Source organism: Girardinichthys multiradiatus, chromosome 10, assembly GCF_021462225.1.
Source record: "Girardinichthys multiradiatus isolate DD_20200921_A chromosome 10, DD_fGirMul_XY1, whole genome shotgun sequence".
NCBI classification, from domain to species: domain Eukaryota; kingdom Metazoa; phylum Chordata; class Actinopteri; order Cyprinodontiformes; family Goodeidae; genus Girardinichthys; species Girardinichthys multiradiatus.
The window spans coordinates 26,163,744-26,188,525 of NC_061803.1; the positions used below are offsets into that span (position 1 = coordinate 26,163,744).

Consider the following 24,782-nt stretch of genomic DNA (forward strand, 5'->3'; position numbering starts at 1 on the left):
GTCACTGGTAAATAAGCTGGCTTTTCACAGAGTGCTGTAAATAAGCATATCGATGGAAAATTGAGAGGAAGGAAAATCTGTGAAAGTAAAAGGTACACAAGAAACAGGGATAACTGCAGCCTGGAGGGGATTGTGAAGCAAAGCTTCAAAGAAATACATAAGAAGTGGACCGTGGCCAGAGTCAGAGCTTCGAGAGCCATCACACACAAATGTACCCAAGACATGGGATACAACTGAGGTACCAGAGATTTCAGATGTGTTTACCTGGGCTATGTATAAAAATAACTATTGCTAAGTGGTCCAAAGTTCTCTTTTTAAATTTAAGTAAATTTAAGAGTGGAAAGGCAATTTTAATTTCTTGAGCTCCAGTTTTCAAAGTAAGTGATGATTTGTGCCATGTCATCAGCTGGTGTTGGTCTAAAGTGTTTTATCAAGTAAGAAATCACCCCAGGTGTTTACCAGGAAATGTTGGGGCATTTCATGATTCCCTCTACTGACAAGCTTCATGGAGATACTGATTTTATTTTCCAGAAGGTCAAAAGTACCAATACCTAATTTGATGACTATATGGTATCACTGTCCTTGATTGGCAAACTCACCTGTCCTAAACCCCATAGAATCTGGGCAGTATTCTCAAGAGTCAGATGAGTGAACACCAAGCAACAACAATGCAGACAAGGTGAAGGCCACTAATGAAGCCACTTGGCCTTCCTTAACACCCAAGAAGAGCCACAGGCTGATTGGGTCCATGCCATACTGAAGTAATTCATGCAACTCCAAAGTAATAAGTGCATAAACTGTACAAAATCAATTCTGTATTTTGATTGGTTTTATAAAATAATTGTAAAACCTGCAATATTTATTATCTGAGCAACAAAACTTTGAGTTTTATTTTGCTGTAAGCCATAATCATCACAAATAAGACACTGACAGTTGGAATCTATCACTCTGCGTGTAAGTTATATAATATATGGGTTTCACTTTCTGGATTGAAAAACTGGATTAAATAATATTCTAATGTATCAAGACAATTGTGTGTTTTATATATCACATAATGATTGAGTTTTTCCTTCACACTTACTCAAAAGCCAGCAGCTCTCTTTTTTTTCCTGCCTTTCTCATTCACCTACATATTCAAGGACCTTAGTTTCTGCTATTCACTTTGATTCACAATTTTGGCACAATTTTTCTGCCTTTTGGAAAATTTGGACATCTTCTCAAACACAGGCTGACAGAACCAAACAGGAATCAGAGGGTTATGTTTTACCATGAAATAGAGAACTTGTCAGAACACAGCACTGTACAAATATATATAGGTCCTTTACAGAGGCACAAGTGACGACTCCTGTAAAACACAGGATGGAGTAGGCCTATAATGTACATATCACTGACTTCAGTTATCCAGAATAAAGAAGCTGGTCTTGCCATTAAAACTCATTTGATTCTTGACACACATGAAAAAATTGTTGTACTTTCTTGCAAAGTTTCCCAGAAATATACTACCGGTCAAAAGTTTTAAATTTCCTTTCTCATTTACTGGTTTTCTTTATGTTTATGACTAAAAACATTGTACGTGGATTCTCACTGAAGGCATCAAAACTGTGAATAAACACATATGTAATTATGTAGCAAACAAAAAATTGAAATAGAAATTGAAATAGGTTTTATATTTAAGATTCCTTAAAAGTAGCCGCCCATTGCTGTGATGACTGAAATATTAACCTCACCACCTCAGTTAATTCACATTTTTGGTCACTACATAATTCCATGTGTATTCATTCATAGTTGTGTTGCTTTGGAATCTACAATGCAAATAGTCATGAAAATAAAGAGACCCATTAAGAGAGAAAGTGTATCTAAAACCTTTGACCAATACATTTCCTATGTACAAAGTCAAGTTGTTTTGAAGAAGCAAAATTAGACTGTAAAAATGATTTCCTGTCCGTGATCATTAATCCAAGATGTTGAATTTGTGTTTATGAGTCAATGCTACCGCTTCCATGAAGATAGGAGCCAGAGAGGCGATAAAAGAATCCAACAGTAGCGAAAAGATACCACTTTGTTCCCCCATTCTGTTATATACAACCAAACTATTAAGCTGATGTGAATAAAATATACAACACTTGTCATCTCTGGGTGGTGGTTTCAGACTCTTTCAAATGAAAAGCTACAGGAAATTAAAGTTTTTCTCTGCTGTGTTTCCATCTTTTCTGAAGGTGATTTTATAGAGCGAAGATGGTTGTCAATCTAATCCTAAATCCTTGCCAGCCGATGCAGGGCAGTCCAGCTCCTGTATTTCTTTACTCTTTCCACAGTAGTCTATGTGATCCTACCAGTTGACTGGATCATTGATGAGTTAAACTGAAAAGCACAACCAGGAAATATTTGATTTCAACAAAAACAAATCTCTCAGACTTTTGCTCCATTGTAGGGTTAATAAGCTGCAGTTGCCTCATTTACCCAACCGTCAGAATTTTTTTAACTGGAGTCAATGCACTTTCCCTGAACTCTAAAAACCCCTTAAGAAACTGTTTGTTTTTCTGTCAGACTTTGCTCAGGTGTCTTTGCTCATGTGTCCATGAGTAGCAATTGCATCATTTTCATGCCCCCACAATTTAGAACGGGCCATAGTAGCAGTGCAATGGCAGCCCATTACTTTCTTTCCACTTGGGATGATAATGCTGCTCCATTACTTTTCAGATGCTTGTCTGCAGCTCGCCATTGAGCAAGGCAGAATTATGAGTCTCCAGGTTGGCGTTAATGAGCATGGCTTCGTTAACCATCCTGCTCCTGTCCGCCCTGCTGTCGCTGCGTTCTATCTCGTCGAGGCCTGTCACCTTTTTTAGACATAGAACATTCTGAAAGCTCTTCTTGAAGTTGTCTGAGAGGAAGGCGTACAGGATAGGGTTGGCGCAGCTGTTGCCGTAGGCGAGCGCCACCACGAAGTCGAACGAAGTCTTTACCGCCGAGGTGGGTATTATGGAGCTGGTGACGGAGGTGACGTTAAAAATGTAGAACGGCAGCCAGCAGAGGACAAACACAGCCACTACGATGGACACCATCCGTGTCACCTTACGTTCAGAACGCTTTCGCTTCGAGGAACACACACGCATTCCAGATGACTTCACCTGTTGAAGAGAATGGAAAGTTGCTTAAAATGTCCAAAATACAAAGCCAGTGTTTACACAAAAACATTAAAAGGTAGGAGGAGTTATAGGATCTCTAGACTGCCAACAGGCCAGTTTAGTACTCACATGAGATTTGGATAGTTTGGTATCAATTTACCTAAATAAACACGACCTTAAAAAGATGTCATCTGAATGATAGAATACAAATCCCTAAAACCTGTTTACATTATTTAGCATTACTTGTGACTTCAAGAGGCCATTACTATGGGCATTAATGTGCCCTCATACCATTACAAATTCGTTTATCTGATCTCTGCACTGATAACAAAGTAGGATGATCCATCTCCTGCTAAGCCTGAAGGATACAGGGCCAAATATTCTGAACTAAATGCTTTAAATTAGGACGATTAGAACACAGAAAAGGTTTCCATTTCTTCCTCATCCATCATTAAATGATACCTGGAAAAGGAAGCACAGTTTCTGGGGCTTGCTCACTTTTCCTCTTTGCTGTAGAGTTTAAAACTGCATACATTCATCTTAATTTTATTTTTGGTGTATCTCAGGGAAAGTTAAAATCCTGGAACATCCAGTCCAGTATGATCCACCTGAATTCTATCCAACCAGTTCATTTCTTTGAGTCCAATTATAATCCGATACTATATAGTCAGGCTCAGCTAAATTGTCAGTAAAAATCCCAGCTTGTGAGAATGTAATTTAAGAATGCAGCAAAAAAACGATGATAGGTTTTATAGGAATTTCCATGAATCCATTTCACTACATAGCAGTAATTATAGCTAAAGCAGTGTTGTTTAAGGTCCTAATGATCAAAGCTAGTCACGATTGATTTAAGAGTGATTCATGTTTGACCCTACAGGCGTCTATGAAAACTTGTATGTTGACTTGGATCATATAAAGATAACATATGATAAAACAGCCACGTTAGTTGTCGCAATTTTGTACTAAGAAACATAATTAGTAAATGATTAAATTTAATGCGAGTGCAGATTTTCAGAATGGTGAATGTTTAACATTTCAGACTATCATACTTTTAATATAGCATTATGGATAAAATAAACTAGAAAAGATTGATTGCAATGATTATTCTTACGGAAGTAACGGACTGCCCGTGGCTAAAGATTTGGCATGTAAAGCATATAAATAATTAAATATAGGGTGACGTTTTTCTATAAAACACCAGAAATAAACTTTGGGGCTGGTAATCTGCATGTTTGGTAACTACAGTTGAAACAAAGGAAACATTATGAAGGAGTAGTTTTAGCTGGGACTACTGTCCATTTTTTCAGCTTGAATTAAGAAATGAACAAGGAAAATAAGCAGCACATTAATCAGTGTTGCTGAACGCAAACTACATTACAAGCAGTTTAGCTGCCTGTCCAAATAAGGTGCAATAATATTGGTTATGATACAACGTTTTAATTAGTGAACCCTGAACACGTAACTACTGATCAGTAAAGGTCCCTCTTTGAGTGAACGAACAGATAAAAAAGGTCTCCTTACAAATCTCTTTGCAAGACTCAGGGGGCTAATAATTAAACATTGCTCAGAGGTACCAGTAGCAATGTTAAAATTGCTTTTTGACACCACTTAAGCAATAAGAGATTAAAAAAGACCGTATTTACTAACAGCTTTTAAAAAATGTAACGGTTTTTCTCTTTTTAGGACATCTGATACAGCTTTTTTACAATCTCAATCTTATTTCAAGGCTCTTTTGTACAATTACAACATGTATTAACAGAAAGAAACAGCAATATGAAAACAATAATTTCCTCTCTAGATAGATGCTTTTAAGCGAGTTCTCATTTCATTTCAAAGTTACACTTAAATCTGTTTTTTGCATCCAAGCTATTGTAGAGTGATGTTCTGTTCTATAAATAACGTATTTCTATTAGCACTATTAAGAAGCTACCGCTACATTGTGTGGCAGGGACAATAGGTTATACTACCTTCCTTATGTCAATGGACAAGTATCTTTAGATTTAATCTATTGTCTTAACTATGTCAGACTACCCTTCTGTAACTGGCAAAATGGCCCCTTTAGTTCATACCTGTTAGCAATGGACAATCTACCCGGTTTCATAGAAACTGGATGACTGTGCTAGTCTGGATTTCACCATATTTTAGAGACACATTTCGCATCAGGTAGCAGCAAGTTGGTTGTGTATGTGCTGGTTAACTGGATAATTTGGATTTAACCATGTCGTAGTAAGAAATATTCTGTTGGTGAAGTCTTTTTATTCGGTTCCTGGTCCTCTTTGGGCAGAATTGAACTCAAAACATGTAACAATTTAGCTTGCAGCATACAAATAACGGTTCATACAATAAAACTGACTCCCAACCATATAATGCCCCCATTGAGATTGGAATTAGTGAACTATTTCTGGTGATGCCCATAAACAATTCAGCTAACAGATCAGAACAGTTATTTTCATGCTAATGATACTCATGAAAGTTCAGTTTTTGTCTTGTTTGTAAACATTTTGCATTGTTGAAATCTTTTTGCACAGTTACTTGTCAATTTGCAATAGAAGTAAATGTAAAACAACTGACAATTTAGCTAGTAGCTAGTTGATCCGTAAGAACTAGTTCTAGAAATTACTTTTCCATTGTTGAAATCTTTTTGCATTGGTTTTTGTCTAGTTGAGCACAAATTACCTTAAAAACTGACAGTTTAGCTAGGAACTGGATGTATCCGAATAAACCCATGAACTGGGTAGTTTGAATAATCACAATGCTCTAGTTAGAAATTTGTCATTGTGGAAATCTTTTTGCTAGTCCAGTTTGAGTAAAAATGAACATTGTCCATGTATGCAGATAAAAAACAACTTTACTCCTAATTATATAATCCGAAGTGTACGAGTTAAAGTTTAATCAGGACAATTTTAGTCTGACTAAATAATTAAGGAATGGAAAATAAACTGCTGGAAAATACTAAACAGCCAAAACACTTTGTTTTAACAAGTTTTCTCATTTAGAAAACTCAATAGAAAGGACAAATTAAATGCTAAATGAAATGAACAGTTAAAAAGTTGCACACATCCATTGTCAGGTTCTGACCTTGATTATAATGAGCAGGTAGCACAGACATATCACCGCTAGTGGCATGAAAAATCCAATGGAGAAGGTGTAAAAAATGAAGATCTTGTAGTAGAGGTCCTGAGGTTCGGGCCACACTATCCCACACACCGGCACCTTGTTCAGGCCACTGAAGATCATAGTTGGTAGATTGACTATCAGTGACACGCCCCATACTGTGACGTTGATTAGTTTGGCAATACGGGGCTTCCGCCATTTTGTGGACCTAATGGGGTGGACCACGGCCAGGTAACGATCGATGCTCATCACCATGAGACAGAAGATGCTGGTGAACTGATTAAGAGAATCTGGTGGAGGTAAGAAAAGTGGTTCATCAGAGGAATGGAGTAGAAGAAGATACTCATTCTGGGACATATAACTGAAGTGTATTCAAAAATAATGTGTTTAAGATCAAAAATTATATCTATCTGAACAAACCACTACAGTGAAAAAGCAGTTGCTACGACAACGATCCTACATCATTCAAATCTACCCGAAAATGTTTTTCTTTTGTTGTTTTTTTACATGTTCTGATAGCTATAAGGTGTAATGAGATCTTGTGCCATGAAAGTTCAGGTACTGGGTAGAAAACTGAACTTGTGAAAGACAAGACTTGTAAACACTGTAAGAATATGACAACTGGCTTACTGTTAGCCGCTATAGTTAGCATCTGCCTCATAGCTTCCTATTGGTAGCAAACTAAAGGCTTCTTTGAAAATTTTTTTTTGGAAGGCACTTAATCATCTCCATCATACAGCTCCTAACAATTAAAAATCTAACTGGATAATTCTACACAAAACAGAAATTATCTTTGAGGTTTTTTAAACCTGTATTCTATTTGTGGAAAAGCTAAAAGGAAGCATTTTTTGTGTATTTTTTGTATTGGGACCTAAGATTTAGACAAGTAGAATCTAGTCTGCTCAAACCTGGACTAGACTATTGTGGATGTATAATTACACCCCTAATACAGGGGTTGGACAATGAAATTGAAACACCTGGTTTTAGACCACAATAATTTATTAGTATGGTGTAGGGCCTCCTTTTGCAGCCAACACAGCGTCAATTCGTCTTGGGAATGACATATACAAGTCCTGCACAGTGGTCAGAGGGATTTTAAGCCATTCCTCTTGCAGGATAGTGGCCAGGTCACTACGTGATACTGGTGGAAGAAAATGTTTCCTGACTCGCTCCTCCAAAACACCCCAAAGTGGCTCAATAATATTTAGATTTGGTGACTGTGCAGGCCATGGGAGATGTTCAACTTCACTTTCATGTTCATCAAACCAATCTTCACCAGTCTTGCTGTGTGTATTGGTGCATTGTCATCCTGATACACGGCACCGCCTTCAGGATACAATGTTTGAACCATTGGATGCACATGGTCCTCAAGAATGGTTTGGTAGTCCTTGGCAGTGACGCGCCCATCTAGCACAAGTATTGGGCCAAGGGAATGCCATGATATGGCAGCCCAAACCATCACTGATCCACTCCCATGCTTCACTCTGGGCATGCAACAGTCTGGGTGGTACGCTTCTTTGGGGCTTCTACACACCGTAACTCTCCCGGATGTGGGGAAAACAGTAAAGGTGGACTCATCAGAGAACAATACATGTTTCACATTGTCCACAGCCCAAGATTTGCGCTCCTTGCACCATTGATACCGACGTTTGGCATTGGCATGAGTGACCAAAGGTTTGGCTATAGCAGCCTGGCCATGTATATTGACCCTGTGCAGCTCCCAACGGACAGTTCTGGTGGAAACAGGAGAGTTGAGGTGCACATTTAATTCTGATTTGGGCAGCCGTGGTTTTATGTTTTTTGGATACAATCCGGGTTAGCACCCGAACATCCCTTTCAGACAACTTCCTCTTGCGTCCACAGTTAATCCTGTTGGATGTGGTTCGTCCTTCTTGGTGGTATGCTGACATTACCCTGGATACCGTGGCTCTTAATACATCACAAAGACTTGCTGTCTTGGTCACCCATAATTATGTCATCCATATTGTTGTGTGCATTTCAATATTTTGAGCAAACCTGTGCTCTTACCCTGCTAATTGAACTTTCACACTGCTCTTACTGGTGCAATGTGCAATCAATGAAGACTGGCTACCAGGCTGGTCCAATTTAGCCGTGAAACCACCCACACTAAAATGACAGGTGTTTCAGTTTCATTGTCCAACCCCTGTAGTTACTATGTGTTTAGCTGAGCCATTGTATTATCCTCTAAGCCTTTCTACAAATCTCTGAAAGTTCTCTCTTCTCTGTACCTTGCTCATCATAATTCTGTAGTGAATTCTTCATTTTCAATGTTCAGATTTCTAAGAAGAAATCATGAATAGATTTCTACAAATAATACCAAAAACTGAGTTTTCATCCAAATGTCCTCTAAACTTTCATTGACATTAACTCATCAGGAGCACCTTTATAAAATATTTTGCTTTGAAAATAATTAATTAGAAGATATTCAGTGAAAATCTTGTAGGAAAACTATTATTAATCAGGTTTTTTGGAGAAACAGCCAGAAGAACAGTATACAGGTCCTTCTCAAAATATTAGCATATTGTGATAAAGTTCATTATTTTCCATAATGTCATGATGAAAATTTAACATTCATATATTTTAGATACATTGCACACTAACTGAAATATTTCAGGTCTTTTATTGTCTTAATACGGATGATTTTGGCATACAGCTCATGAAAACCCAAAATTCCTTTCTCACAAAATTAGCATATTTCATCTGACCAATAAAAGAAAAGTATTTTTAATACAAAAAACGTCAACCTTCAAATGATCATGTACAGTTATGCACTCAATACTTGGTCAGGAATCCTTTGGCAGAAATGACTGCTTCAATGCGGCGTGGCATGGAGGCAATCAGCTTGTGGCACTGCTGAGGTCTTATGGAGGCCCAGGATGCTTCAATAGTGGCCTTTAGCTCATCCAGAGTGTTGGGTCTTGAGTCTCTCAACGTTCTCTTCACAATATCCCACAGATTCTCTATGGGGTTCAGGTCAGGAGAGTTGGCAGGCAAATTGAGCACAGTGATACCATGGTCAGTAAACCATTTACCAGTGGTTTTGGCACTGTGAGCAGGTGCCAGGTCGTGCTGAAAAATGAAATTTTCATCTCCATAAAGCTTTTCAGCAGATGGAAGCATGAAGTGCTCCAAAATCTCCTGACAGCTAGCTGCATTGACCCTGCCCTTGATAAAACACAGTGGACCAACACCAGCAGCTGACACCGCACCCCAGACCATCACTGACTGTGGGTACTTGACACTGGACTTCTGGCATTTTGGCATTTCCTTCTCCCCAGTCTTCCTCCAGACTCTGGCACCTTGATTTCCGAATGACATGCAGAATTTGCTTTCATCCGAAAAAAGTACTTTGGACCACTGAGCAACAGTCCAGTGCTGCTTCTCTGTAGCCCAAGTCAGGCGCTTCTGCCGCTGTTTCTGGTTCAAAAGTGGCTTGACCTGGGGAATACGGCACCTGTTGCCCATTTCCTGCACACGCCTGTACACGGTGGCTCTGGATGTTTCTACTCTAGACTCAGTCCACTGCTTCCGCAGGTCCCCCAAGGTCTGGAATCGGCCCTTCTCCACAATCTTCCTCAGGGTCCGGTCACCTCTTCTCATTGTGCAGCGTTTTCTGCCACACTTTTTCCTTCCCACAGACTTCCCACTGAGGTGCCTTGATACAGCACTCTGGGAACAGCCTATTCGTTCAGAAATGTCTTTCTGTGTCTTACCCTCTTGCTTGAGGGTGTCAATTGTGGCCTTCTGGACAGCAGTCAGGTCGGCAGTCTTACCCATGATTGGGGTTTTGAGTGATGAACCAGGCTGGGAGTTTTAAAGGTCTCAGGAATCTTTTGCAGGTGTTTAGAGTTAACTTGTTGATTCAGATGATTAGGTTCATAGCTCGTTTAGAGACCCTTTTAATGATATGCTAATTTTGTGAGATAGGAATTTTGGGTTTTCATGAGCTGTATGCCAAAATCATCCGTATTAAGACAATAAAAGACCTGAAATATTTCAGTTAGTGTGCAATGAATCTAAAATATATGAATGTTAAATTTTCATCATGACATTGTGGAAAATAATGAACTTTATCACATTATGCTAATATTTTGAGAAGGACCTGTATGTTGACTACACTGAAGTTGGCTTAGGAATTGCAGGTGTTGCATCAGCAATGAGGTAAGGGCTTTTTAATTGCTTAATTAACTGTAGATCAAAATCTGATAGTCTTATACTTGTTAAACCCAAAGGGGAATATTGAATACTAAATACGATGATATAAATTTTAGTTTGTGATTCATTAATCATGTTTTCTATTAGTGAAAACACACAAAAAACTCACTTTAATATTTGTTTAAGCATTTTTGATCATTTAAATTCAAGTACTGGTATAAATAGGACAGGAAAATTCTATACTGAAAACAGCAAGTTTAAAACACTGTGATCAGTCAAACCATATTTATTTATAAAAGCTCATTTTATGGCATTTGGATCATCTCAATTCACAGTACTTGGAATAATCATATTGCCAGTAAAAGGGTTTTAAGCATGTTCTGCTCTAAATTGTTTTAGACTGCAAAAAACAACAACGAGCCTGTATTCAGTTTAATGCAATCCAGATCAGGTTTGACCCGTATAAGTATTGTAGTTTTTAAGATGGAGGTGATCTAAGGAAGTCTAAATGGTAAAAGAAATGCCAGACAGGAGCTGGTCTATGTTAGTCTAGAAATAATGAAAGCCTTATAACCAGAAGCTGCAAATCAAATGCCAACACCAGTGTTGTCAAAAAAAGTTAACTTTTGCTAAACTAATAGGATACACTCCTACAGACTGCGCATTATAGAGACATCAAATTAACAATTCTTAGCCCTGCCTAAATGGATTGACAAATATTTTTTTTTATAGCAGGTATGCCAGATAATGACTCGAGGATAGTTTCCCAGTTGGGAAACCTAAAAGTCTTTCATTCATTAAAGCTATTGCTACTGTCTACAATGACTCATCAGTCTTCTGCTTACCACCCACCTACGGTCATGATCACCCTGCAGAGAGCCTCTCCAAAGGGCCAGCGGACCAGCGCCAGCTGCAAGGCGATGAATGGCAGGCTCATCATGCACAGAACATCGGCCACTGCCAGGTTCAGGATGTAGATGTTGGTAACCGTCTTCATTTTGGCGTAACGTAAGATTACATAGATCACCAGGGTATTGCCACATAATCCCACGGCACACACCATGAAGTTAATAAAGGTGAGGACAACTGAGCTGGTCTTGTCCTGATGAAGCTCTCTGGGGCCTGAGTAGTTGCCATTCAGGTCCGAATTATTCTCTTGGTTGTACGTGTCATACAGGAGGGGCTCAGGGATTGTGATGTTAGGGGACGTTGGGATAAAGGGCCACAGATCCAAGGCCATGACTTAAAGACTTTTTGATGATCAAAGGGTCTTATGGGTTAAGAAATAAAGATGGTATGAAATATATAATCATAAAAGGAGTATGGTTATGGGTCTTACTTCAGTCTCTCAAAGCAATGATTTTACTGAACAAGAATAAAGAGATAAAGATAATATAAAGAGATAAAGTGGTTAAAATGATTCATTAAGGTTTTAAACTAGTATAAAAACAACAGCCTAGGATAAAGGCAATTGGGAACTTTGAAGTCTAAGGGTCTGCGGATCTAGGGACTGGGATGAATGGAGACTTTTATGTTCACTGAGCCACATAAATCACATTCCAGTGGTAAAGAAGAATTTAAATAGAGCAAAGTGGATCTATGGAGAGAAAAGCAATAGAAAACAGTAAGTTCAGCTAAACAACAAATAATATTTCCTTTGACTAGTATTAATAAGAGTTCTGCAATATCCATGGCAACAGTTACAGGGTGAATTTACATGGCTTTACACCTTCAACCATAGTAACATTTAAAGTGTAATTTCTCAAGATTATGACTCAGTGCGTCGATTTTTTTCCTTCCATCATCCATAATCACAGATTTTGGCTACTTACAGCAAAGGTTTTGACAAACAGATGAGTAAACATAACGATGGGTTGTTTTCATAAGACGTGCAATAAAAATTACTTTTGGCCATTTTCTTCCTTGTTTGAGACACACAGTGGGGGAGTAAAAACACAAGTGGTGGTAACAGAACAGGCACAAGGACACAGAACCATTACTGAATAACTTCCTAAACAAGACCACAGGATTGTTTTTTAAGGCTCTGCAGTTGTACACGTACTCATTTCTGCTCAGTCCCATCGGGGTTTCTATCTTCTTCTCACTATCTAATGCAGACCTCAAATCCACCAAGGCTACCAGTAATCCACCTCATATGTATGTACGTGAGTGTGTGTGTGTTCGGCCTCCTGCATCGATGCATACATTCAAAGGGGTACACCTGAGCAAGAGAATTATGATGGCACTGCGCTGCCAGAGAAAAATGTTTATGCAATTGATCTCTGGGACAAACAGCTCTGACACTGTGGCAGGATCACTCACTCTTCCCCCCTGCGGTGACAGCAACTGTCTCAATGAGGACAGACTTCGTTTCCCATAATTGCATGAGAACAGCTCTCAAAGTTGATTTTGGGGTATTGCTTGTGGCTAAAACCATTTGATTAAAAACAAATTATGAGGATTTTCTTTTGTAAAACTTTTCATTTGAAAGCTCTTTGAAGTCTTAGAAGATACCATTAAGGAAAGTAATTTATCCATCAGTCAAAAATATCTAAGAAGTATAATGCAAAAACTGAAGTGTGTGCAGGAAAATTGTCTCTTTTTTTTCATTTCAGACCTATTAAGACATATAAAGCTAGTCAAGACATTAGAAATTAAACCACTTTCCTTCCAAATTGCTTTGCCCTACTTTGTAAAAGGTATGGCCGCTATAACTTCTGATGTCATCATAACGTAATGTAATTGCTTTAATTTTAAACCGGAAAGCAACATCACAGTCTTCGCTCCCAGGTATTTGCTACATTTTGTGTTCCATCAGTGCCCACTGAGCTTGGCAAAAAAGCAGTGTCTTTATCCATTACCTCCACCTGGAATACACTTGAGCAGGGTCTGAAGCTCTCCAATTTGGTTACAATTGGGGAGTTCAAATTTTGATAAAAGGATTGGGAAATTTTGGGAATTGAAAAAAACTTGCACTTGTTATCAGTAAAATTCCCTCTGCTGATGTTGTATGGTATTTATCTTAAAAGGTGTTTAGTGGATTGTTTTATTACTGTTTTTATATTTGGTGTTGATGTATGTAACAGCTCTCTCTTGTAAATGAGACCATGGGTCTCAAGACACTTTCCTGTATAAATAAATAACATAAAATAAAATAAAAACTAACAATTGTTCCTTCTGCTATTGAAAAATATCAAATGTATTGATTGTTACAATTATGGTAATCCTAACTGCAACATTTCCTTAGTGATATTTTTATTTTTACACTTAAATTTAGGAAAATGTAAAGAGAATAAAAATAAACACCAGCTAAATGTAGTAGTTTTTAGGTGCTTATAGTGAAGCATATTGGTCTTTTTTGCCATTCTGCTTTCATAGAATAATACTGAATGTAACAAGCTAAAATTAGCTTAGTAACTAGCCTGCAGTCGGCTGCTTTACGGATAAGCCGGTCATAGCTTGCCAACAATCGTTTTAAAATAGCCTTGCCTTAATAAGAAGGATGACTGATAATCCTTTATCCTTTTTTGCAAGGTAATTTTTTTTTCCAAATGGACAAATCTTTCTTTTGTGTAAGCTAGGGATAAATGTAGGACTCTTCTTTCAACCAGCTGATTAGCAGTGTGCAGCCACAGGTGAGAGAGGGAAAGTGCTGCACTACTGCAGCCAGTGAAACCTGTGGGTATTCAAATACTTTCTTTGACATTGCATTAGAACTTTTATTTAATTTGATCCTTTAAAAACATAACTTTCTAAACTCTTGGTATACCTTAGTAAAGCATGGGCCGGTAAACGCTGTCATGGTATTTAACAAAAATAAAGTTTCACAGTATTAAAAACAAAAATTTGAATTAAAAATCCATAAAATTACTTTAATTTAAAACAGTAAAGCAACAATTGTTCATACTGCGGCTAAAATAGTTCAACATATTGAATAATACAGTTGTAATAATGCTAACTGTAACATTTGTTTGATATTTTGAATTTCATATATATACTAAAGGACAAATATAGATTACACACATGCTAAATATAGTTTAACATGTTTAAGAAGTCATTATGAAGAACCTTTAGCCTCTTCATAAAATAACAAGTATAACAACCAGATATAGGCTGGTTAATTTGTTGGACTGTCTGCTTGGGTAGCTAACCTGCAGTAGGTTACTTGACAGACATGGTGCTCAGAGCTTGCAAATCATAGTCTTAAAATGTTGTTGTCCTATATAGGAGTGATGGGTGGACTTCTTCATTTTCAACAACATGACAGATTGTTTTTTTGCAACGTGGTTATCTTTTTTGTAAGCAAGGGAGAAGCATAGTAGCATTTTTTCAACTAACTGATCAAAATATCCATCAACAGGTGGGTGGGGCTCTGTGTTTCATACAGCACTAAGTGTGGCATCTCATTAAAAATGACTTTTATTTTTATAAGCTGTATGAAAGTACGGTTTAGCAGGTTTAAAACTAAATTCTTCAATCTTGATATGCTCGTGCATATTCTATACACACCGTTACTTCACATTCAAGCTTGCTGGTATTAGGTTTAGATTCGGCACAAGCCAAAGACTCAGTGCAGAATTTAAAATGGAATTATTAAACAATTGTTTTTATTTGAGGAAATTGTGCAATTTTCAAACAAAAAACAAAAAGGATGAAATTAATGTGAAATTTACTCCAAACATTTCTGTGCTGCTTGTGAATGCTGCTAAAACCCAGTCAGGTTCAGAAATTATTAAACACATCACAGTCGATAAAACAGCTTGAAAGGGGGAGTAGTGTTTTTGTAGTGTCTCTTTTGCTTGATGTCATGAACATCAGAAAGATTTTATTGTAAAGTTTCAAGGAGAAAATTGAATGCACAATGTCAATCAGTGTTTCCATATAGATACTAGAGAGCTCCATGACAGATAAATCTGAAAGGATAACTGAATGAGAATGACAGAGACTGGACACGTTTACATTTTCTGCTGACAACAAAGCAGCAGTAATTACTTGCCTAGGGTTACATTTATATGGCATAATTTTAGTTTCATTATAAATAATCATTTTGTTATTGCTGCAAATAGAAACTCTAATGAGTTCTTTCCAAAGTGCAGTGTCCTTGCAGTTTTCTGTATCTCAGCTCTGCACTCAGTGAAATGATGGAGAGGTGATGCCAAGGGATGCACCATGTACAGCTCAGCTTGTTACAGCACTACAGTTAACCTACAGACTGCATGAAGCAACTGTCCAGCTCAGCGGAATGCTTTCAATGATAATAAACGTGGAAATAAACAAAACGATCAGATCAAATCATGTTTGTCTTTCAATTAAGTAGACACTGACAACACTGCCTTTAATTCAGAAGTGGTATTTTGGTATAAAAAAATCTGCATCTGTTAGTTGTTTTTTTTTCCTTTTTGTGGGATTGCACTTGTTCCCCTTGTTTATGAGCGCAGAAGTCTTGCCCTCTCATTCTAAAAATGCTGAAACAAAACTTATAATAAAATGAACGCATGTAAAACACTTAATGAGTTCACTGTACAGACCAAATTCTACTAGAATCCAAACGGATGAAGAGAGCAACATTTTCGTTTTGTCATCACCAGCCCTATTGACTTACATTTAAACAGAGAGCTCCACCGTCACTGTATCGCGTCCAAGTTGTCCCGTGGTAGAGCACGTCGAGTCCCGCCGCCCCGAAGCGGCTCCGTCCCGCTGAAAAGCCGCATCCCACCAGCCTCTCCATCCACCTGCTGCCCGCACTGTTAACGCGCTGCGCCGAGCGTTCAGCAGCTTTTAATAGAGCTGCCGTTTATACTACATGTGTCAGGTCTTTTTTTTTTCCCATTTATTTTTAAGAAATAGTCCCAATCTTGGTGGCTGAAACTGTGAAAGAGTCCGGAACAACAGGGATTGTGGGGAAGAAAAGTCACCGTGCGCTCAGCGTGCGCGACGATAAGTCTTGGCACCGGAATCTCCGCGACGAGTGAGGCGAGCGACGGGACGTACGGTAGCAGATAAGAGATAGGAGGAGAGGAGGGCGGTTATGGTGGTCGGAGACAGATTAATAGAAACACCGAACGCGTCACGGTTTGTGCGTTGGTGTGCGGTAATTTGCTGATTTGAGTCATGAGTTGGCTTTTTTCCCCCCTTCTGTAAAACTAGAGGTCTTACATGTTTAAACTCGTTTCCTGCACCACTATCCTAAAGACAGATAAAAAGACTGATACAGTTGCATCTCAATAAAGAAGGATATCATCAAAAAGGGAATTTATTTAAGTAACTTTGTGAAAAAAATAGATGCATTACACAGTGATAAATTTAAAGCATTTATTTCGTTTATTTTGACGAATAAGTCACTCATGCTTAACTGAAATATATTGGATGAATAAAAAAAGAATTTTATCACAGAAATGTTAAACTATGGCCACATGGCTTACACCTTCACTAACAGCTGCCATTGACACGAAAGCCACAAAAGGTTAATGCTAAAGAAGTTGTCTGTTGAAAGAGTGATTTATCCAAGAATATTATTTCCCGATCTGAACTTCACAGAGAACATATGGGGTAATGTCAAAAAGAAGATCAGGGACACCAGAGCCAACAATGCAGAGGAGCTGCAATAGGCCATTACAGCTCAGCAGAGCCAAAAGCTGTTGTCTCCATGCAACGCTGCATTGATGTAGAAATAAATACTTAGACTTTACAGCAGGCCCGGATTTCTGTATTAAGACCTATTTTTTGTTGATCTTATGTAATATTCTAATTGTCTGTGCAAGTACATTTGGGTTTTTCATTAGTACTGAAGCCATAATAATCAAAATGAAAACTTTGAAATAAATCACTGTGTAATAAATTCACAATATGTATAAAAATGTCCCTTTCTGTCTGGAATTATTAGAATTAATTCACTTTTCAGTGGTATTCTAATTTATTGAGATATTTCTGTAAAAACATCTTCTGGAATATTTTTCTGTAAACATCTTCTGGAATATTTCATTTAATTCATACTGTACCTGGACTCTAGGGGCCCAAATATTTCTCCAGATTTTTTGAAGATATTTCAATTTGATGATTCTTGCCAAAACAAAAAAGAAAAAAAATCAACCACAGGATTCAGCAACAAAACGATGCTGCAAACAGACAGTATCTTCACATTTATCAGCTTCCCCTGAAATTATCCTAAAGTGCCATCCAGCTCTTGCAGGTGCAAATCGCGATGGTGCACACAGTTGTCAGCCAACAGTGATGGCACTCGGATCTGAAGGATAGAACGGTTTGGAAAGCCTCTTCTCCCCTGTCTTTATATGAAGGAGGCATTTTCAAGAAGAGTGCGGTTGATGGGTTTACATGACCTCTCTCAGAGGAGAACTTCATGGGAAAATGTCCCGCACTCATCTCAGCATAGCAATACAAAAGTGCAGCTATTATTACCACCAGCTGTTGTCTTATCAAAGATTTATAGCCCTATTTATGTCCAAAATGATATGGAGGATTGAAGATACTCAGAGATGGTAAAAGCTAATACAGAGTGGAATTCTGAAGCCCTTGTGTCTTTAGTTAGGTCAAGGATCACAGTCAGTGTGGATTCCACACTGTGGCATAAGTTGAGATCTCAAAGCACAAGGTAGTTCAGATGACTTTTTGTAAATTTAGATAATTCTCTTTGACAGTCTAATTACAGATCTGTGACAGCTGGCATATCCCTTAACAAACATGGCATTTTTACTTTGAGAAAATAGCAATACAAGTTTCTTTCTTTTTTATTTCACCCCTTCTCTACATTCTTGTTTGTTTCTCCTGATCTTCTCCAAGCTGACTGTCTGCCCACCTATTCCTCATCACCTTACTAAAGAATAGTTCATCCTCTTTTCCAGATTGTCCATTTGCAGTCGGTCACCTGAATTAGGTCATTGTTTCCTCATGCTAAGAATGTCAAGTCTTCATGTCTTGGTGGTACAAAATACCTACAGTACCTGAGTTTTCCCCACGGTTCTCCACTGAACTCAAGTCCCCTACCACCAGCTTCCCATTGTAATATACCTTCACCTGGAAATTATTCTTTTGGAAGACTGGTCTGACTGGTCTTCAGCCTTAACCTACAATCCAAGACTTGCCTTGTGATCTGGTATCTCAGTGCCTTTCAAGAGCATCTGAACGATTTCAAATTTAGCCATTTGAACACAACATGTTTCAGTTTATTCTACTGGGATTTTAAGCATACAGCTCGAAAGTAATACGTAATTCTGAAGTGGATGATACATGGCTGTAAAATTTTCCTGTAAATACACATGTCAACTGTGTGGTGTGCATTTTTATTCATCCTCCTTTTCTCTAATATCTCTAAATAAATTCTAGTGCATCTAAATGCTTTTACAAAGAGCCCACCTGTGTGTAGTTTATTCTTAGTGAATTATTCTCAGTATAAATCCAGCTATTATGTGAAGGCGTTTGTTAGAGAACATAGCTGAACAAACAATTCAGTCTGAGCCCAAAAGCTGTTCTTGTTCTTTTCCATTAGTACCTGCTCAGCTCAGATTGACTTGGCTCTACTTGACTCTAAACGGTCCGGGTCGCTTTCCATTACAAGGGAGCACCATCTCAATGTGAGTGGGTTCGTAATAGCAAGGTGGCCCGAAATGTAACATGAGGTGATTTGCATGCAATAAATCACTGTCTAGCTCACTCTCTATTTTCTCATCATACATTAAGCACAAAAATGTCTGCACCCTGTTGTTGGTCCACTGTGTTGAGCTCAGTGTTGCCATTTTTCTTAAGGCTCTGAATACACTCAGCTGCTGTTGCGAGTTTTTCAAAATGGTGGGTTTGGTTTTTGTAAGGGGGTTGCTAACGACATCCCCCAGCCAATCAGTGACAGGCATTGTTCTGACGTCATGTTTTGAGCTCAACTCGGCTTGCTTGATGCCTGGCTGAATGGATCCTAAAAAGGAGCTGGGACTAAGTACCAGTACTTAACTAATGAAAAACCGTAAAAGTTGACATGAGCCCAGTTGGCAATAGTGGAAAAGGGGCTTTTGTGGTTGCAGGACATCCCTACACTTCAGAATTATGCACTAGTTTGGTTAGTTTATCCCATAGAATCATAACATAGCACATTGAAGTTTTAAGTAACATTACAAAGAGTGATAAAGACAAATTGCTCTCTCAGAAGAAGTTAAACTAATCAAATAAGTTTATAAAAATAGCACGAATGTTAGTAAGAATCGTTAAGTATTTCACATTTCAAGTCTGAATTTTATCTGCACCTTCCAAACCCCTTCCTGCAAAGTCAGCTAATTTCTTCATTCACAGATCTCTCTTTTCAAATATGCTAAATTATGCGGAACATTACAAGGAAGAAGTCCACCTCAATGTGTTTTGAAGTTTATATTGAGTTTGGAGAGGAAATGAGACATTGCCTCAGGGTTTGTGATTTCGAGGACAGTCTGTGTCAGGCTGGCTCAGAATGCAGCAAAGCATCGCTCTAGCAGACTCACAGCTAAGTATAAATGTGTGTCTGGATAAACCTCATCCAATGTTCTGAATGAATTACTTCTCATTGCCAGTGTATAACTGAAATGAAGTGGTGTAGTGTAGGGAGCTAAGGTCACCATCTCACCTTCAATTTAGTCTCTTAAAAATGCTTGCATTATAGATGAGTTGCTGGTTTAGCTATGAGAAAAACAAAACACAAACATTTTCCAAAAGCATTCATTTTTTTATGATTTCACATTACACTTCCAAGCACATTTATAAAGCAAAGCATGTCCATAATGACAGCACAGCCAGAGAATTAGGACACATCCAAGATTTTTGCTGCCGAAAGACCTACACAGAGCATTGAGAATGCATTTCTGTCCATGGGGTCAGCTGGAAGCTTTATTCTTGCCATCTATTTCAAACAAGCAACTTAAACTATTGATATGAAGTAAAGTGTGTGCAATATTCTGGGTATTTTCACATCTTGCAGTCAGGTAAACCTTTTCCAGAAGGCAATGAAACAGCCCCCTCGCTTCACAGCATTGACGTAGGTGAAGAGGAACGTAGAACAAACCACAGTAAAAGTTTTCCTTTGACCTTAAATATCAAGCACTATCAGAGTTGGTTTAGAAACCTGTAAAGATGGACTGAACTCAACTTAAGCAATTTTTGATAAAGACACGTAGAACTTCTTTTTTATATTGTGTATGGCCTTGAAGTCTAATTTGTGGACCCTTGTGTGAACCTTGTTTTTTGTGCGACATTTCTGTTGTAGCAGCCAACAAAGACAGAAGCCCACGAATTGTTCTCAAATTTCTTTTGCATGAAATTAGTTTTATTTTTAAGGTTTTTCATGCAGGCCAGGTTTTCCCGCCTGCTGCTGCATTGCTTTAGCAACATACAGGTTTTCTTTACATGCATCCATGCGAGTGTGCTTCCCCTGCTGGTGGTGCACAGGGACGGACAGCGACGAGCGCCAAAAACATTACGTGGGGCAACAGGTTGGCTCCCATCACCCTGCACCTCCATGAATGTTTTACCCCTCATGGCGCAGAATTGACTTCGATTTTTATTTGCAAAACATTGTACTCTACCCAAAGAATTGTAGCACCAAACATGCATGGTGATATTAGTGCTCTTCATAACAAACACGTTATTTTCTCTTTTTGGTTCAATTTCCGACTCCCGTTTGACACGTGTTTCTTGCTTGATGTTTAAAAGAAAGTGAACAATCAAACCCAACGTTTTTTGTTTGCAACCTGATGGACATTAGTGTGACTCCACAGCAGGACAACCACACATGCATCCATACAAAGAATATGAACATATACACATGTCCGAAGCACTTTGCAGACAGGGTTAAGCATCTTCTCAACTGTGGCAGGAGAAAAAGCTTTAAACATTCACCATGGATCTCTAATTAAAATTCCAAAAGCAGCTTGGTCACAACCCTGATCTTATATGAAATGTATTATTTTGAAGTAGATACTTTTGAGCCTCTGAAAAAAATAAGTATTCTGTGCCTGTAATCACCGCAAAGGTACAACTTAAAAAAAAAAAAATCGATTTTACTGCTCATTAACTCAGCTAACGTAGCGCTTTGCAGGTAGAGGTGGTACGAAAGCAAATCTCTATAATAAAAGCTGTGATTTTGGTTTTTTTAAATGTGCCTCCTGGTCTGTGTGTGCTTCAGTGTGTAACCATGTCAGAGTTTTCTGTGTTTCCTTCACAACACAAACCCATCCACACAGCCTCTGGACTTTGATACGTCAACAAATGCCGACTTGGCCTTAAACTCTTACACACAAGTGAGTCAACATGATGCCTGGTTTGAAGTCCATCTATGATAAGACCAGAAGATCAAACGGCGAGATCAGACGCTCTCCCATTCATGCTCTCCTCTCTGACTTGCTACTATGCAGATGGGAGACTCCACCTGTCTCCTCCACACTGCTACAAACAATCTGAAAGGTCAAAGCTGAATTTATTATTTCTTGCACAAAGCCCGGATTGTGTACTTCCTTAAACTTTAAATTTTCTTTTTTCCCTGAGAACACAAGGTCCTCGAACTGCGATAGCTACAAGTACTACTGGTGTTACTTGGGTTGCTTTCAAGGAAATTTTAGTGTTAATTGTTTAGGAGGTAACTGTAAAGCAAATTACTTTTGTTGTAGAGTTTCTAAGCTCAAACAGTCACAAAGATGAGTTCTTCAAGCACTTTGCTTCAAACAGAAACTAACTAAAATTGAAGTATAGCGGGTGATATTTTGAGAACCCCCAGTTTAAACCAAAGAGGACAACATTCAACCAAAAACAAGTACCTTTTTACCTTTCAAATGTTAATTTGGGGTTGACATTAAATACAACTTTTAGTAATTAATGTTCTAATTCCAAGTCGGAAAAGCAGTGTTCTATGGAAGTTGCTGAGTTTAGTTAAATACTCAAATTGACAAAGGAAGCTACCAGCTATTTATTTCTTTGCATTTTATGTGTTCAGACACTAAAAAACCTGTTCACTAACAGCTTGTACTATATTACATCTGTAAAAGATGCATTAAAAATTCCCATGAGGAGCGTTTATTACTGCAGTAAGGTCACCACGTTGAATTTTGAGGTTGGGCCTGATGAAAATCCTCTGACTTTTCTCACTTGGAATTCCAACTTAAGTGGATCTTCTTGTTACTTTTACAAAGGGAAACTTTTGAGTAAAAATAGTGTAGTATAATAATTTTTGACCAAGCATGCAGTGCAGTTAGATACGTTTTTTTTCCTATGACAAAAAAAACGTCCTATTGTGTTTTAAACTAGGTCGGTATGATGGTACTCGGAAACCTCAGTATGAGGTGGTATTAGGTATGGTTTGGTTTTAAACTCTCTCAAAATAATAACCTTGAGTAAAAATAAGATGGTTTGCCATTATTTACAGAAAAATTAAAAACAAAAGGAGAACATGATCTAATTACTGTTTCTTAAAACAACAAAGCAGCAATTATTCCACCGCTGACAAAGTAATACAAAATACTGATTATTAAGGCCTTAATATGGTTAACTATAAGATTAATTTATCAGAATAGACACCTGCTTTATTTAGTAGTAATTTTTTCACGATATTGACCATTTTGGCTGTTCCTCTTTTTATACAAACAACAACTCCAAATTAGTTAATTAGTCAGGCTATCTGCTTGAGTAGCTAGCCTGCAGTCGGCTGCTTAACAGAGATGCCCGTTACATGCTGCAGAATTTTTGAAACACCATTACCTTAATAAAATGTATATGTTGGGCGCATTTAGTTTATACTTGAGAACAAAATCTATTGACCCGCTCTTTAACACCAACAATGGAAAGCGAGTCACAGTTATCCACTGAGTGAGACAAAGAACAGGCATAAGGGACAGGGAACAGCAGAATACATGTGCTGTGCTTATTTAATATGGAAATATCACCTGACATTATCTGAGTTGTGCAAACTACTTTCATCTGCATGTCTAGTACATAGTGGTGTAAGGGGGAATGGGGCAAGCTTTATTTTCTAGATAAATTGATATAACCCTGGCTGGCTTACTAAAAATAAAATTAATGTCAATATAGAAAATACTCTGGCTTTTGACAAGCTCTAAAGAGTCATAAATCCCATATTTAGTTTCAACACCATGGATTTCAGAAATATTTCCAGACATCCAATGTTGCCTATCTTGCAAGTGATAGAAAAGTGAAACTTTAGCATTAGCCTCAGCTCAGCTCACTGCAACTTAACAACAGTCAGTTATGAAATTATAGACAGTTAATATCTGATAATTTAACGCTCTATCACACTGCTATAAACATCTTCAGTTTGAGTTGTTTTAAACTGCTACAGTGAGCTAAAACAGAAGCTCCCCACCTGTCTGATTATTTATTTTAATTTTTCATTCATCAACTTCATGGTGATATAACATCTTTCTACTACAGGTAAGGGAACTGTTAGCCATTGGACCTTCTCTTTAGCCTGCTTCACATATGTTTCATGACTCCCGGCACACTAAGCACACAAACACATTTCCAGAGTGACTGATTGAATCAGCAAGTGCCCAAAAGGCAGAACCTTGACACTGTGCTGGCTGCAGAACTCTGCAGAGGGGAGAGAAGTAGGCATTCCTTGTGACATGATTTATCTGCTTTCAACAGCCTTGACTCTTGGTGACAACGTGTTGCTGTGGCACATAATATCGCACTCTTCATGTGATATAAGCAGTGCCAAGGGCAGGTGCCAAGGTGCTGCGTGTCAACCGGATTGTCCGGCTTGGACAAGCAGAAACACTCTAGACCTCAAAGTCTAATAAATTTAAGAGCAGTTTCTAATGTTTTTCTGTCAGGTTTCTTTCCATCCAATGTGACAGCAGCATAAAAAAAAAAGACTTAAAATGAAAATGTTCCTGCTGCTCGGCTTGAAATCGAACAACAGGGTAGCTTTCAATCATTCATGCGAGGTATGCACTGTGGACAGGTTTTTGGCCCTTTAATAATTGTTTGAATGATTTCAGTATTTTGGTGCTTGACAGGGTGGACTGTAGTTGTCAGAAGTGATCTGGACAGACCAGGCTGACTGACAAACATCCAGACTTGGTCATTTTGTGACTATTTGTCTTTTTTGGGGCGGATTTTCTTTTCATCTCTTACCAGCCGTATTGCATGCCCTTGTCATTTTGCAACTGGGGTTACTTTGCATCTCTTTGTAAGTGGGATGTGTCCTTTTCTTATATTGGTTTGAATTTATTTTCAGTTAGTGGGGTGATAACACTCAGATATGAACTTTTTAACAATTTAGTTACTTCCACTATAGATCCTGTGCAGCAGACATTGATCAGTACTAATTTCAGCTAAAATAATCTTCTATTATGCACATGATGTTCCTGGAAGCCTTTAAAA

At 38.1% G+C, this 24,782-nt stretch overlaps 1 protein-coding gene across 2 annotated transcripts in view; it reads right to left on the bottom strand.

Annotated features, from left to right (window-relative positions):
- Positions 1-1,248: 1,248 nt before the first annotated feature.
- Positions 1,249-24,782, bottom strand: part of sstr2a (somatostatin receptor 2a) — a 31,695-nt gene continuing 8,161 nt past the window's right edge. The window contains exons 1-4 of one of the 2 annotated variants that reach the window (XM_047376360.1): positions 16,018-16,389; positions 11,268-12,012; positions 6,204-6,529; positions 1,249-3,128 (exon numbers count right to left, since the gene is read on the bottom strand). In XM_047376360.1, coding sequence (XP_047232316.1) covers positions 2,697-3,128; positions 6,204-6,529; positions 11,268-11,655 — 1,146 coding nt within the window. In that variant the 5' untranslated portion in view covers positions 11,656-12,012; positions 16,018-16,389 and the 3' untranslated portion in view covers positions 1,249-2,696. Of the gene's footprint in view, positions 3,129-6,203; positions 6,530-11,267; positions 12,013-16,017; positions 16,390-24,782 lie in introns of those variants that run through there. The other variant, XM_047376361.1, reaches the window with a different exon arrangement.